Here is a 12,420-nt window from a genome sequence, read left to right as displayed (position 1 = left end):
CGCCCCTGTCCAAGTACAAAGTACTGTAAAATCTGCTATGCAGTCCCATTTACTACTATGTACGTCTGAAGACACTGTGTTCCTGAATTGCCCCGATTTTCCCAGGGTTTTTCTCACTCCAACCCACCTCTAGCTACGCCTTTGCAAACCGCAAGTCAAACGTCCCTGGCCGCCAACGAATTTGGCAGAAATTTGATAGTAGGTATACTGCAAAATCGGCCAGGAACTGTTCTTATCTTCTTCGTTCCGCCCAAAAAGCTCTTATTTTAGTGCCACTGAGTCAGTGACTGAGCCATTTAAAAACGAATCTTTGATTGGATGATTTCTCAAAAATTATGACGTATTTTTCGACACAACCAATCAAAAGTACTTTCGTTAGCAACGCCAGTCGAACGTACAGTCTGTTCGTCGACTGCTTATTTTTGGTTTTTCTAGAAAAATGTTTATGTCAATATTATTCAGATAAAACGTCCCTAAATGTAACAAATCAACATTCACCGGGCAATTACATTGTACTTGTCATTAGCGAAGTAAAACATGGCTGGTGCAGCACTGAAACGATTAATGGCTGAATATAAGCGTATGTATGGAGTTGTTTTATTTCGATTTTTATGGCTGTAGACCTACCGTACAAAATGTACGCCTCATGTACACAATCAGCAGGTGTACTGAATGATGCGTCGGCATCCCCACATCCAAATGTAAAGTTTCACTGTTTCATGATTGAGTGAAGTCTGAGATAAGGACTCCCATTCCAACACAAGTCTGTCTTATTATTAGTGCTGACACCGACACTTATGCTGATTTTGTTTCAGAGCTAACTTTGAATCCTCCAGAGGGAATTGTTGCTGGTCCTGTTTCTGAGGAAAACTTTTTTGAATGGGAAGCTTTAATAACGTAGGTCTACACAACTTCATCACACTTTCTTCTCCTAGGGCCTAGTTTTAACTTTAAAATCACAAAAAAATGAAACCTCTTTAATTATATCCATTGAAGATGGGATTTTGCATAAGTTGGCTGACAGAAGTGTGGATTTTAAGGAATTGTGTTTTGTTGACTTCTGTTTCAGTTTTATTGGATATTTGACATTAACTTAAACATCCAAAGGTAATTCAACCTTTTAAGTTCTGAAATAGATCACTACAAATGTTTTTTCGAAGTTGAATAGTAGACACTAAAGCAAATTTTCTTTGATTTCAGCGGACCAGAAGGCACATGTTTTGAGGGTGGTGTGTTTCCTGCCCGGGTGACCTTTCCACAAGATTACCCATTGAGTCCCCCCAAGATGAAATTCACGTGTGACCTTTTTCATCCAAATAGTGAGTTGTTGTTTTTTTTCAATCAAATGTGACTCGCTCTACCAAAACTAGGCGCTTGTCGCATCTGAACTTGACAGGTTGATACGGACTTGTTGTTCATTTCCCTATTGTAGACCTTTTGTGAAATGTGACTAAATCAGTTTGTAATAGATTTCACAAAAGGTCTACAATAGGGAAATGAACAACAAGTCCGTATCAACCTGTCAAGTTCAGATGCGACAAGCGCCTAGTTTTGGTAGAGCGAGTCACAAATAGTGAACTGACAGCTCATGAGTTGTGTTGTTAGCGATCCCCAGTTATATTTGACTCTCTACATGTAGTTTTTGGATCCATACGTGTATGACTTGAACTAAAATTCTTGGAAGTGTCACATTATAGCACATCACTTCTCTTTAGTTGCAATGGTTGCCTTGTAGGGTAAGGCTAGTACCATTTACAACCAGTATACCAGTCCTAAAACACTCTATCTTATTCTTATACATTTGGCGGTTCAGGTCATTGTCAATTGGCAGTCTATTTCCTTATATTACTGGTGTGATGGGGGCAGCATGTCATTGTGAATGATGGGACCGCAGCTCAATTGATTGTTCTCATACACCTTGGTGTCAATTCAAGCTGTAATTTTCTCTTCAGTTTATCAAGATGGCCGAGTGTGCATTTCTATACTACACGCTCCAGGTGATGATCCCATGGGATATGAAACAAGTGCAGAGCGGTGGAGTCCGGTGCAGAGTGTGGAAAAAATATTGTTGTCTGTGGTGTCCATGTTGGCTGGTGAGTAAATTGAAGAGGAAACGATATTGAATATTTCATCTTAGGGAATGAAAAGGGTGTCCTTGGTGAGTGCCATGACAGCATTTGATAAATGAATGTGGTGAGATGGCCAGTCAGAGTGAATTAAAACTGTCTTCAATGTTGACTGTTTTTCATGGTGTTTTTCAGAGCCTAATGATGAAAGTGCAGCGAACGTTGATGCAGCAAAGACGTGGCGGGATAATCGGGAAAAATTTAATGAAATAGCTGATCGGACTGTAAGAAAATCATTGGGGCTTGATGGAGAATACTTATAAATTATTGCATGGATGCAAGTTTGATGGATTCACATTTTACAAACTTTTCAGACGAGTATACAGAATGTGTTGTCCTCCCATCACCTCTCCTTTCTGGATGGGGCAATCAAATTTAAATTCGGCAATTTGTTTTCTGTTTTATTCCAAATGTAGCAGCCTGCAGTCTAGGTCAAGCTTTTTATCATATTTTCAGTTAAAAGTTTAAAGAATTCTTTTAAAGAATTCAGTAAATCAAATGCTTCTATTACAATACCACTGCCACTGGCATTTGTTGAAGTGGATGAGTTCAGTATTCTGTATATTTGCATCCCACTTTGTGCGGGTTCACTTACTCCTTATGGCCCGATGGTGGCGTATCTTGTCATAATACTTTAGGCTGAAATTGCCCCAAAACGTGCAAGAATTATCAATTAACAGTCTTTGGAAATCCTCAACTCTTTCTGGTATTAGCATTTATCTCATGATTGGTTTAATTTTTGAGTAAATATGAAATGTAAGGTGGTATAGCTATATCCCTAGCACAGCTACAGCCTCTGTGTGCATAAATGTCATCCTTGAAAATCCAGAGTCGGTCGTATCCTCTTCCCCTCTCACTCATTACTGAAGCTCGGTCGATAGTAGCGAGTGTTGGCCCGAGCTTCAGGATAAATGTATACTGCCAGCTGTTTTGTTTTTGTTTTTTTCTCCTCTGAATGGGCTATGCTAGTACCATGAATGTAATTGTACCACTTTATATTTTCTACCTGTTGTTATCTTGCATACTTGTGATTTGGTTCAAAACCATCCTGGTTTCCAAGGTTTGGGTTGATCATGTTTAACTGATAAATAGATCAAGTTGTGGTCCTGTTTCAGTGGAACACTTGTAGATGAATACAGTTCTTGTTTTATTATAATGTATAATCCAAAGTCAACTAATATAATTTATAAAATAAGTACATATACATCAGCAAATTCATAGTCCTTGCTTTATTTCTTGTCCGCCAAGTTTTCTCACGTTTGGATCCCTTCATAAAAGAATTGGTCGCCTAAAAGTCTTTCCAGATTAGGAAAAGATCTCAGGTTTACCATTCTCAACATGGTGAATTCACCATTCACCATGGTGAAGTGCTGTCAGTTTACCTGGTGAATGGTGAAATGTGGATTTACCATGGTAAAATTGAGACACATTTTTCATAAGGGATATCATGAGTGAGATTTGGGACTTGTTAACGTAGTTGGGGACCGGTGGGATTCGACTCGGCGCAAAAAGAACAACTTCAAGGTGTCACACTATATAGTTCTTTCCGCATCCGCTAGATGGCTATGAGATAAGCCGTCCTCCCCAAAGGGAATCTGAGATTTCCCGAACGTTTCCGTTAAATACACGATTCTGATAAGACCGCCCAACGATTTTATTTTTGATTCCAAATCCGAGGTTCCTCTTAGTCTACATATGAAGTGTGAACACCCAGGTCCCTGTGGCAATTAGACCTGATTGGTTTTTCTTTTTGCGCTGGTTCGAATCCCACCGGGAATCTTTAAGAAATAAAATGTATCACGCCGTGATACATATAGTTCTTTCCGCATCCGCTAGATGGCTAGGAGATAAGCCGTCATCCCCAAAGGGAATCGGCGATTTCCCGAACGTTTCCGTTAAATGCCGAATGAAATCATTTTGGTGTCGATGCCGGTGATGCCGATGCTGTCCATGCTGTCATCCGTCGTAGAGGAATCGGAGATTTCCCGATTGTTTCCGTTAAATGCCGAATGAAATCATTTTGGTGTCGATCTCATTTATTCATCATCTGGAGTGCTATCATAAGAATGAGACGTGGCTGTGATACATGCGAAAACATGGTAGCATATATCACGATATAGAATGAACAAGACACGTCGATCAAAATAAACTATTTTATTGACTACAGACATTGTTGATAAAATAAGATTGAGCAGCGGTGACTTTTTACAGAGGTCTTTACCTCTACAAACAAATTTTGTGTCGCCATTATGACTGGTGTAAGTTTGAAATGTCCTTGGATAGAAAGTCCGGGGAGCAAACGTTTCTATCATGCGTTTTTTATCTCCGAGGTATTGGAGGTCACGGCCTCTATAGAACCATACAATAATCCGTCAGCCTCCTGAATGGATGGAGCCGGTGATGTGAAGACCTAAACCAGATATACAATTTACGTCTAATTGATAGGTCTGGAACCTCCAACCTATGAATATTCAATGGTGGTCTTGTCTCCCCAGAGATACCGGGTCATTGAGATGGTGGAATTTAGATGGCAGCACTCTTCTATGAAATTTGATTCTCATGGTATATATATAAACCATTCAATTGAATTCCGCCGGTGTACTGTGGTCCTGGAAACTAAAAAAGGTCAGGGGGCCTACTCGTTTTTCAGCGCCCCCGTAGTCAAGTCACTTCAACTTGGAACTTGGTAACAAGAAAAAGTATGCGTGTGTTCACATGCACGCGGGACATGCGCAAGTCACTACGCCAAAATCTTGACTCTAGATTGCATTGATTCGTTCCTCGTTACCATCGCTACTGTGCGAGATTGGTCACCACCCACTCTCCATTTTGCAACATTACTGACAAGATATAATTATGATATATAAATACAGAAATGTCATGAACAAAATGACTTGACATGTTTAGAATCGACAATCAAATATTGTGTACATAGATATGATACCTAACATGCAACTTTATAAACGCCACGAAATCCTATAGATATAAACTTTTACCAAAGCTTTTACAAAAAAATGTTTTTTTATTCAGTTACTGGCACATCCATCAGTGGGTGGACAGACAAGAAAAGCCAATCCAGTTTGTCGGCAAACAATTCATTACAGATAGTTGTTCGCCAGTCATCGCACAGAGAAACCTAATGGGTGCAATTTTTATCAAACTCTTGTCTCCGAAAACTCAGACGAAAAAGACGATATCTCACTCCGTTCGAAACTGCAAGCAAATTGGGTGAAGCCTCACATATTTTGTTACTATGCTGCATGGTGTTAACTAAAGACACTGAACGTTTACGCTAACGCCGTTCTGAGCATTAATTCTCAATTCAATTGGTTTCTCTTCATTTGCTCTATTTCTGAACGATGGAAGAAGAAATCTAACGCTTCCCAGCCGCCGATGCTCGTTCCCTTGTTTGTGCTGGTACATTTTTAGACGGCATGCAAAAATGGCGGAAAGATTAAATGCAGTCTTCTTTAGACGACTGTACACTCCGGACGCAGTGGATCGACCTCGTTCCTCACCAAAGGAGACCCAATTAGGAATAATAGGAAGACGCAAAGGACTGCCCAGGGAGTCTATACAAAAGACGCGTAGAGAGAGCTCAGAGTGTTTCTAAACGTAACCAGTAAGTCATCCACACACAAGTATAGTTGCCATGGTTACCGAAGCGCCCGAATGATACATTTCACTGGATGGACCTTCTTGCCTCATCTGTTTCGCTGCGGTACGCCTCTCACATATTTTATACACGCTCCTTTCGTTTGGACGCAGCCGATGTCGGTTATACTTGGTACTAGAGACGTTTCGATATCACACCACTTCATTGTCCGTTTTGCATCTACGTCCACATTTCCGATTAATAGGAGAACGCTTCTCTTCGTGGACAGCGCGGCGTAAAATAACCAGGGCGATTGATCGCTTATGTGGTTATGGGCCTTTACGCCAATGACCAATTTGTCGCCCAATGGAACTGTTACGGGAACGATATACAGTAATCTAAGGAACATATTATATCATCGGGTATTCGACGCACCAAACCAAAAATCACGTCTATTTACTACACCACATCCTTATATATATAATGTTGATTACTCCACACACAAAAATATGACATACATGCTTACAAAGAAATTGACATCTTGATTTATGCTTATACGAAGCCAGTGCAGTGACGGCAGATCTCCCAAAGTCCCGTCAAGAGGCAGCGTGAAGGGACGTCTTAGTTTCTCAAGATCTCTGTGGCTCGCTCGTTCTAACGCAGACTGAGTCCTCTGACGTGATTACGAAACCAGTTCTGATCAATAAACATAGAAGACCACTTTAATATTTGGAGGAAAGCGCTATTGTGTTTCCCCCTTGACTCCCAATACCAGCACAATATCATATCACTTTAACCCCTTCGGTCACGATAGTTGTTCAAACACTTTTGAAACAAGCGAAACAAGCCTGGCGGCGGGACTGGCTCACTGTCTGTTCTCTTAGAAAAAGTCGTTAACCAATATGAAGTGGGAGTGTGCAACATAACATTGAAATAGTTGTCCGATAATGGTTGTTATGGCACTACACGTATGTCAATAAATGATATATTACATCTAGATTTATATATTCTTGTACAAGAAGGTCTACATGCATGAAGGAAAAGGGTACGTTCTACAGTTATACATAATCGTTATAAAACCTCAGATGAGAGTATTGTCATACTATTTACATTGATCATTTTACCGAATCATTCATAGATTCATTATTTTGTTTTGTGATGTCTGTTGATGACGTCACATACAGTGTTTTAACGGCACATGCAGACGCACATCAGAGGGCTCCTTTTTATAAAATGACGTATAATAGACGTTCATAGCCACTAAAATTGCCTTCGAGTTTACCGTTTTCGTTGAATAACCTTTCAAGCTGATTTTGCCATATATTCCCCTGAAATCTTTGGCATATTGAATCCATTCGCCAACCTACGGTGCAAACAACAAACGGATCGATACACGTTGAACAAATCCATACGGAACGATTTGATCTTGATTCCCCGGTCCTGAGATAAGCAACCAATCGGTTTTTTTATCCGAATCAATGACTCCATAAAGCGATGCGATTTGGATGACGGAAATGACCACGAAAACGAATTGGCGAAATATCCCAGCCCGGGAAATCGCTATGATAGATCGATGTTGGTTTCTGGTCTCTGAGGCGGCTTCCGAGTGTTCGGCCGGAGACACAAACACAATTTCTGGTGACAGCCCCGAAGTGTATTCCATTTGAGTCATGTTGTGGTTATCTCCATAACCGGTGGCCAATAATTTAGTGTTCCTTAATTATTGGACAGCAGAGGTCATCACCGAATGATTTTCCTCCTTTTCGTAAAACAAAATGGCGCAGTCATTTCGGTCTTGTAATACTGCAACATTTCTTCGAAAATTGTCTTTTTATAAAGTAGTCCAAAAACAAACCTGGAGGAAACGGCACACTAGTGACCTATAGGCGCCTACACTAATGGATTATACAAAAACACGGTACAAAAGCAACATGGCCGCCGTTGCAACGAAGGTGTTGATAAAAACATGAGCGGACTGGCTTCCGGATCCCGCATTACATCCGTCTTTACTTTGACAACATGCCATACATTTCTTGTAAACGTTCCCTTCAAGTTCATTACAATTGAAGTTGTGTATATCCAAGGCCTTATTCTGCTTTTTGTCTTCGAGACCACACGGTCCTGTGGCACAGTTTTTGCTGACACTTTTCGAACCATCCTCTGAAAGAAAAAAAGCCAACAGTTAACCGAAAGTTAAAATATTCTCGAGAACGTTGTACATTTATTTGCATTGTACGTTACAAGACAAATGAGCGATCGATGTTCTTGTGTTCAAAAGCCTGTCCAACATCAGCCTAGAAGTCGGCAGTGATAAAACCCGCTCTTCCCCTTTTTGAATGGCTGAATTCTCAAGACGGCAATGGGTAAGCAGGGTTGTGGACTTCTGATTCGCCAATACGACCGGAAGTTCTACAAAATGGATGCTTCGAAATCAATGACTGATTATTTGAAATGAGAATGATCCATTGGCGTGTTTAAGTTAGACAGAAAATATGATGGTAACCAATTTTGGTTTTTGGATGAACAGGTTTTGGCCAAGACATTCACCACTTACTTCTGAATTCTGTGTGTATTTCACAGGCATCGAATGTTGGATCTGTTGCTTTTTGAATGGAGTCGCAATCAATCAACTTATCATCGCACTGTTTACCGTCTGCTACATTCTTGCATACATGGCACTTGATGGAGGCACCTACAATGGAAAAAAGGTTGATCAAGGTCTGTACGCTTCTGGCACACAATATTGAGATGTGTCTATAACTTATTTTTGATAATTCTATGGTGAGTATTTCTTGAGAGACGCGACTCAAAAGGCTTTTCATCATCTCAGGAACTGTTAATCGTCTGCTACATGTACATTCTTGCAAACACGCTTGATGGAGGCACGCACTTAAATAGCAGAGTAGAGGTCAAAGTCAGAATCTTTCTGGCAGAATGTTCAAGATACTGGGTTTAGTTAAAGACGCACGAAGAGAAGAAACAAGCCAGAACACCGATAAACGCGCGCCACCACTGAACAGGCGACACGGAAAGATAGCCTGGGTAACACCGATCATTACTCTGGTACGTTCCGCTCTCCAAAAGCTGCTGATTATAATCTCATCCTGTTTCATTTCCTTGTTTAGCTTCGGCTGAATTCTATATTAGCCCCTTCGGCTTCCTTCATTAGATAAAAACACTGACCTGTCATTTATTATGCCAAAGAACGTGACATCCGCGCCAATAAATGAAGAGTGTGGGCTGATATACGGAGGATGTGTGATCCGCTAGGAGAATAGATTAGGTTACTGCCAAAGAGAAATCTGGCCCGTGATGGGCGTTTTCTTTTTGTGATCTTCGCACGTCCCGTGCATTTTCCTTACTACACTGGCTATCCTTACGCCGTGTGTCCGCTTTTCATTTTGACCCCTACCCCTCAACCCTTACCCTGACCTCAATAACCCTAGAAATCCTATAACCAAACGGCTCTTGTAGGAATAAGAGAGTCAACCTCTTTCTTAATTGGTGAAACCCATCTTTTACGCCACCTGGGGACGGGTTTATGCATCAACCATCAATATGGCCGCGCCAAGATGGCTGCACTTTACCAGTCACAGGCTCATTTCCGAGATGGACCACGCCATATAAATGTAGGAACTAGTCTAACAAGAGCCATGGCGATCCGTGACCACATTCCCCCGCCAGTCTTTAAAGCCGAGGCTCATATAACCCGCCCATTTAACCGGTGTTTGCTCACTGTCTGGCCTCTTGTGAAAATAATTCTTCTGATAATCACTTTTCGGCCCCAAGGGCTGGAACATGTTAACGATTTCCTCGGCGGGTTATTATTGTTGTTGTTGCAGAAACAACAGAATATCCCTTCAGCCGCCGTTCTCTCACCCTTGGGTCTTGAAAGTCTATTAATCATTGACAACGACGGCTGCAGGGACGTTTAACCTTTAAGACTCGTTGGTGCCTCGAGGTAAATTATTTCTTTAACGTGTTTCTGGCTGTGGTTGCATGCTCGATGTGCAGAGGTGGTGAGAGAGAAGACATCTGTTTATGAAATATCCAAAGTTCAAGGGAGAGTTGGCCGTCAGCTAATAAAATTAAATTTTTAATCAAATTTTATGACTGCTGTGACGTTTGTCGTACCTATATAAAATAATAATCATGGTGTGATTTACAGGCAACTGCGTATTTCCGAATGCAGGTTTTTCAGTGACTTCCGGTCAAAATACTTTACAACCGAAGAGAGCGGAGCAATTCTGCATCACCCGGTGTAGTGATACGAAATTAGCCAATCGCAAGACATCAATGGGGATATTTTCTTCGTATTGTCCAATCAGACGTGCCAGAAGCAGCAGACAGCAGCCATGAAGAATAAACCTATCACAAGTCTTGTGGCCTGCGGGAATAGAAACCTATATTGTGGCAAATTTGGTCTTGGGACGGCGTATCCTTAGAGTCAAGGTTTTTACACTCTTATGTCATGTACTGATTTATCGAGAGGGGGAGTATATTGAAAACCACTGGTATACAATGATGGGTGACCATTACGGCGCGGTGTTCGTCATAGCGTTTGAGATTTCACCAAGTGACCTGTCAGCTGATCGGTCCGAGTAGTTAGCCGCACTGACACGCTATCACCTGTCGCGTGCCGCTTTGATCGAGAATCAAATATCAGAACTGAACATGATTAATCAGGCATGCGGTTAACTTGACCGCCAATAACCCGACCAGCAATCTTCAGTGACCATCCATTCGGAAGGTGTTCCTCTTAAGCTCTTCTGCCTTCAGCCCCAGGAGTCCGATCAGACATATCTTCGTATCTTTCTCGTCACCATCAAGAGCGTGACATGGACAAGACGACTTCAGCCAACGTGCCCTCACATACATATGGTCAGGGGCTACCGGACAAAGCCTCGAAACATCCAGTACGATAGCGGATTCACTGGATAGATGTGTATCATGTACGGTCTTCCGGCCTTCATCTCGCACAATGCAACCTTCATCATGTCAGTCCATGACGAAGAACAGAATGCTCGGCCCTGACTTTTTCACGCTGGTGATAATCATGGCCATCCCGGGAGACGATGCCGTGTTCAACAATACAATAATGATCCACCCATTACTATTAAACCGGTGCTAGCAGTGTCTTGTAGAAGGAAGAACATGTCATCTCGGGAAACCTAGATCATATTTGAGAATGTCAACCGGATTGCCAATTTCTGCAGACTGCGCCCGCTTGCATGCAGTTTACCTACATACCGATGTACCCTAATTGTGCAATGCACGCGCTGTGTACACGTGTATCAACTTTTAGACAATGACAATGGGTCAGTTACTGTAAACCTGGGTATACTTTATGGGTTTTATATAACATAGGGCGATTTATGGTTTATGCCTTTCCTCTGCGGTAAGAGAAGACCGCCAGAGGAAGAAACAACTTATTTCATTGACGGATGGAAATGCCATCCATAGCCCGGTGAAGATCTAGAGTACCGGATGATGATACACTGTTGCTTCGAAACAAAACACTAGCAGAAAAACTAGTAGGAAATTCAATTCTGCCGAAACCTGAATCCCCGCAGAGTCACCTCGATTAAGAACCCAATTTAAAATCTACACCTCGAAAATAAAAGCGAATGGAAATTCTACAATCCAGAAAAATCATCTTTGATATTGAATTAGAGTCCACGCTTGGGATTAGCTGGGTAGCTGTGCTGGAATCCAATAAATTTGTTTGTTCGTCGAACGGCTGACTAACAAAGGAAAACCATAACCAACAATTTCCAATCTGCTTCGCAAGCTGAAAACCGATATCGTTATTTCTCGCGGGATTTCACGGAATGTATTACAGCTACTGTTGTAAAACTGGTGGGTTTCTGTTACGCAAATCTTTTCTTCCCGGGTGGATGGGAGAACCAACATTGCAGAAAACCACCGCGGAGGAGCGTGGTCGTATCAGATAATGCATCTGTGGCCTTGGTGTAATTCGCCTCTTATATCTACCGTAGTCATTTTAATGTACATGTAATATACATGTACCTGAAGGCAACCAAGATGTGGATGCATTTTGTCCCTTCCTCTATCTCGTTACTCGTATGGCATATGTTCTGTAAGTGCCTCAGGATCATTTTGGAGGAACGGCGCCCTTTCTGGAAGTTGTGGGAGACGAGGATATAGTTGGTCCGGTCTACCTCGATTGGGCCCAAGCCGCGTCATTACACATTGTCCTTGTCGAACAAGTCGAACGGACGATGCTGGATGGAAAGAGCAAGCCGGATCGAAGCGAATGAATGCCTTATTATCTCCTGTTCCCATGTGGCAATTAATTTTCCCAACATTCGGAGCCAGGGAAATATACGAATGTTGCGCATTTCTGAGGCTGTTCGCGGCCTTCGATCTGCAATATCTAAAGTGCAGAGAAGCGGGTATACTGGATTGACACAATAATTCATTGGTAAACGTTTAGTTTGCTTTTGGCAATATCCTAAGTGGTTGAAACTAAGAGATGCTATTTTGCAAAAGCTTTGCCAGATGTTTATCCAATCACGTTTTGTGGGAGCTATATAATGTTCCTACTCCAATCCAGGGTGATGCTTCGTGACAGTGAATTGCACTAGATTCAAGAGTATTGCACATACTGCACATTTGTAGTTGAATGCACTAGGCCACAACTGTTAAAAAACTTTAAAGTGATTGGTCTTTTCTAGG

General features: G+C 41.7%; 2 protein-coding genes across 2 annotated transcripts in view; one reads left to right on the top strand and one right to left on the bottom strand.

Moving 5' to 3' along the window:
* Window positions 1-408: 408 nt before the first annotated feature.
* Window positions 409-3,340, top strand: LOC135499583 (ubiquitin-conjugating enzyme E2 G2-like). The gene is made up of 5 exons (XM_064790444.1): window positions 409-580; window positions 816-897; window positions 1,201-1,319; window positions 1,953-2,093; window positions 2,262-3,340. The coding sequence occupies exons 1-5, from the start codon at window positions 538-540 to the stop codon at window positions 2,387-2,389; spliced, it is 513 nt and encodes a 170-aa protein (XP_064646514.1). The 5' UTR covers window positions 409-537; the 3' UTR covers window positions 2,390-3,340.
* Window positions 3,341-4,265: 925 nt separating this feature from the next.
* LOC135499963 (uncharacterized) overlaps window positions 4,266-12,420 on the bottom strand; it is a 30,164-nt gene continuing 22,009 nt past the window's right edge. The window contains exons 3-4 of the mRNA XM_064791037.1: window positions 8,276-8,413; window positions 4,266-7,881 (exon numbers count right to left, since the gene is read on the bottom strand). Coding sequence (XP_064647107.1) covers window positions 7,625-7,881; window positions 8,276-8,413 — 395 coding nt within the window. The 3' untranslated portion in view covers window positions 4,266-7,624. The remainder of the gene's footprint in view (window positions 7,882-8,275; window positions 8,414-12,420) is intronic.

The sequence above is a fragment of the Lineus longissimus genome, chromosome 15, assembly GCF_910592395.1.
Source record: "Lineus longissimus chromosome 15, tnLinLong1.2, whole genome shotgun sequence".
NCBI lineage: Eukaryota > Metazoa > Nemertea > Pilidiophora > Heteronemertea > Lineidae > Lineus > Lineus longissimus.
This window is presented reverse-complemented; position numbering and strand designations above follow the sequence as displayed.

Bases quoted from the DNA above. Each gene is read 5' to 3' on its own strand.
- LOC135499583 (XM_064790444.1), top strand. From the start codon at position 538: ATGGCTGGTGCAGCACTGAAACGATTAATGGCTGAATATAAGC. The intron at 898-1,200 runs GTAGGTCTACAC...CTTTGATTTCAG, and splicing joins GAATGGGAAGCTTTAATAAC to CGGACCAGAAGGCACATGTT. The intron at 2,094-2,261 runs GTGAGTAAATTG...GGTGTTTTTCAG, and splicing joins TGTGGTGTCCATGTTGGCTG to AGCCTAATGATGAAAGTGCA.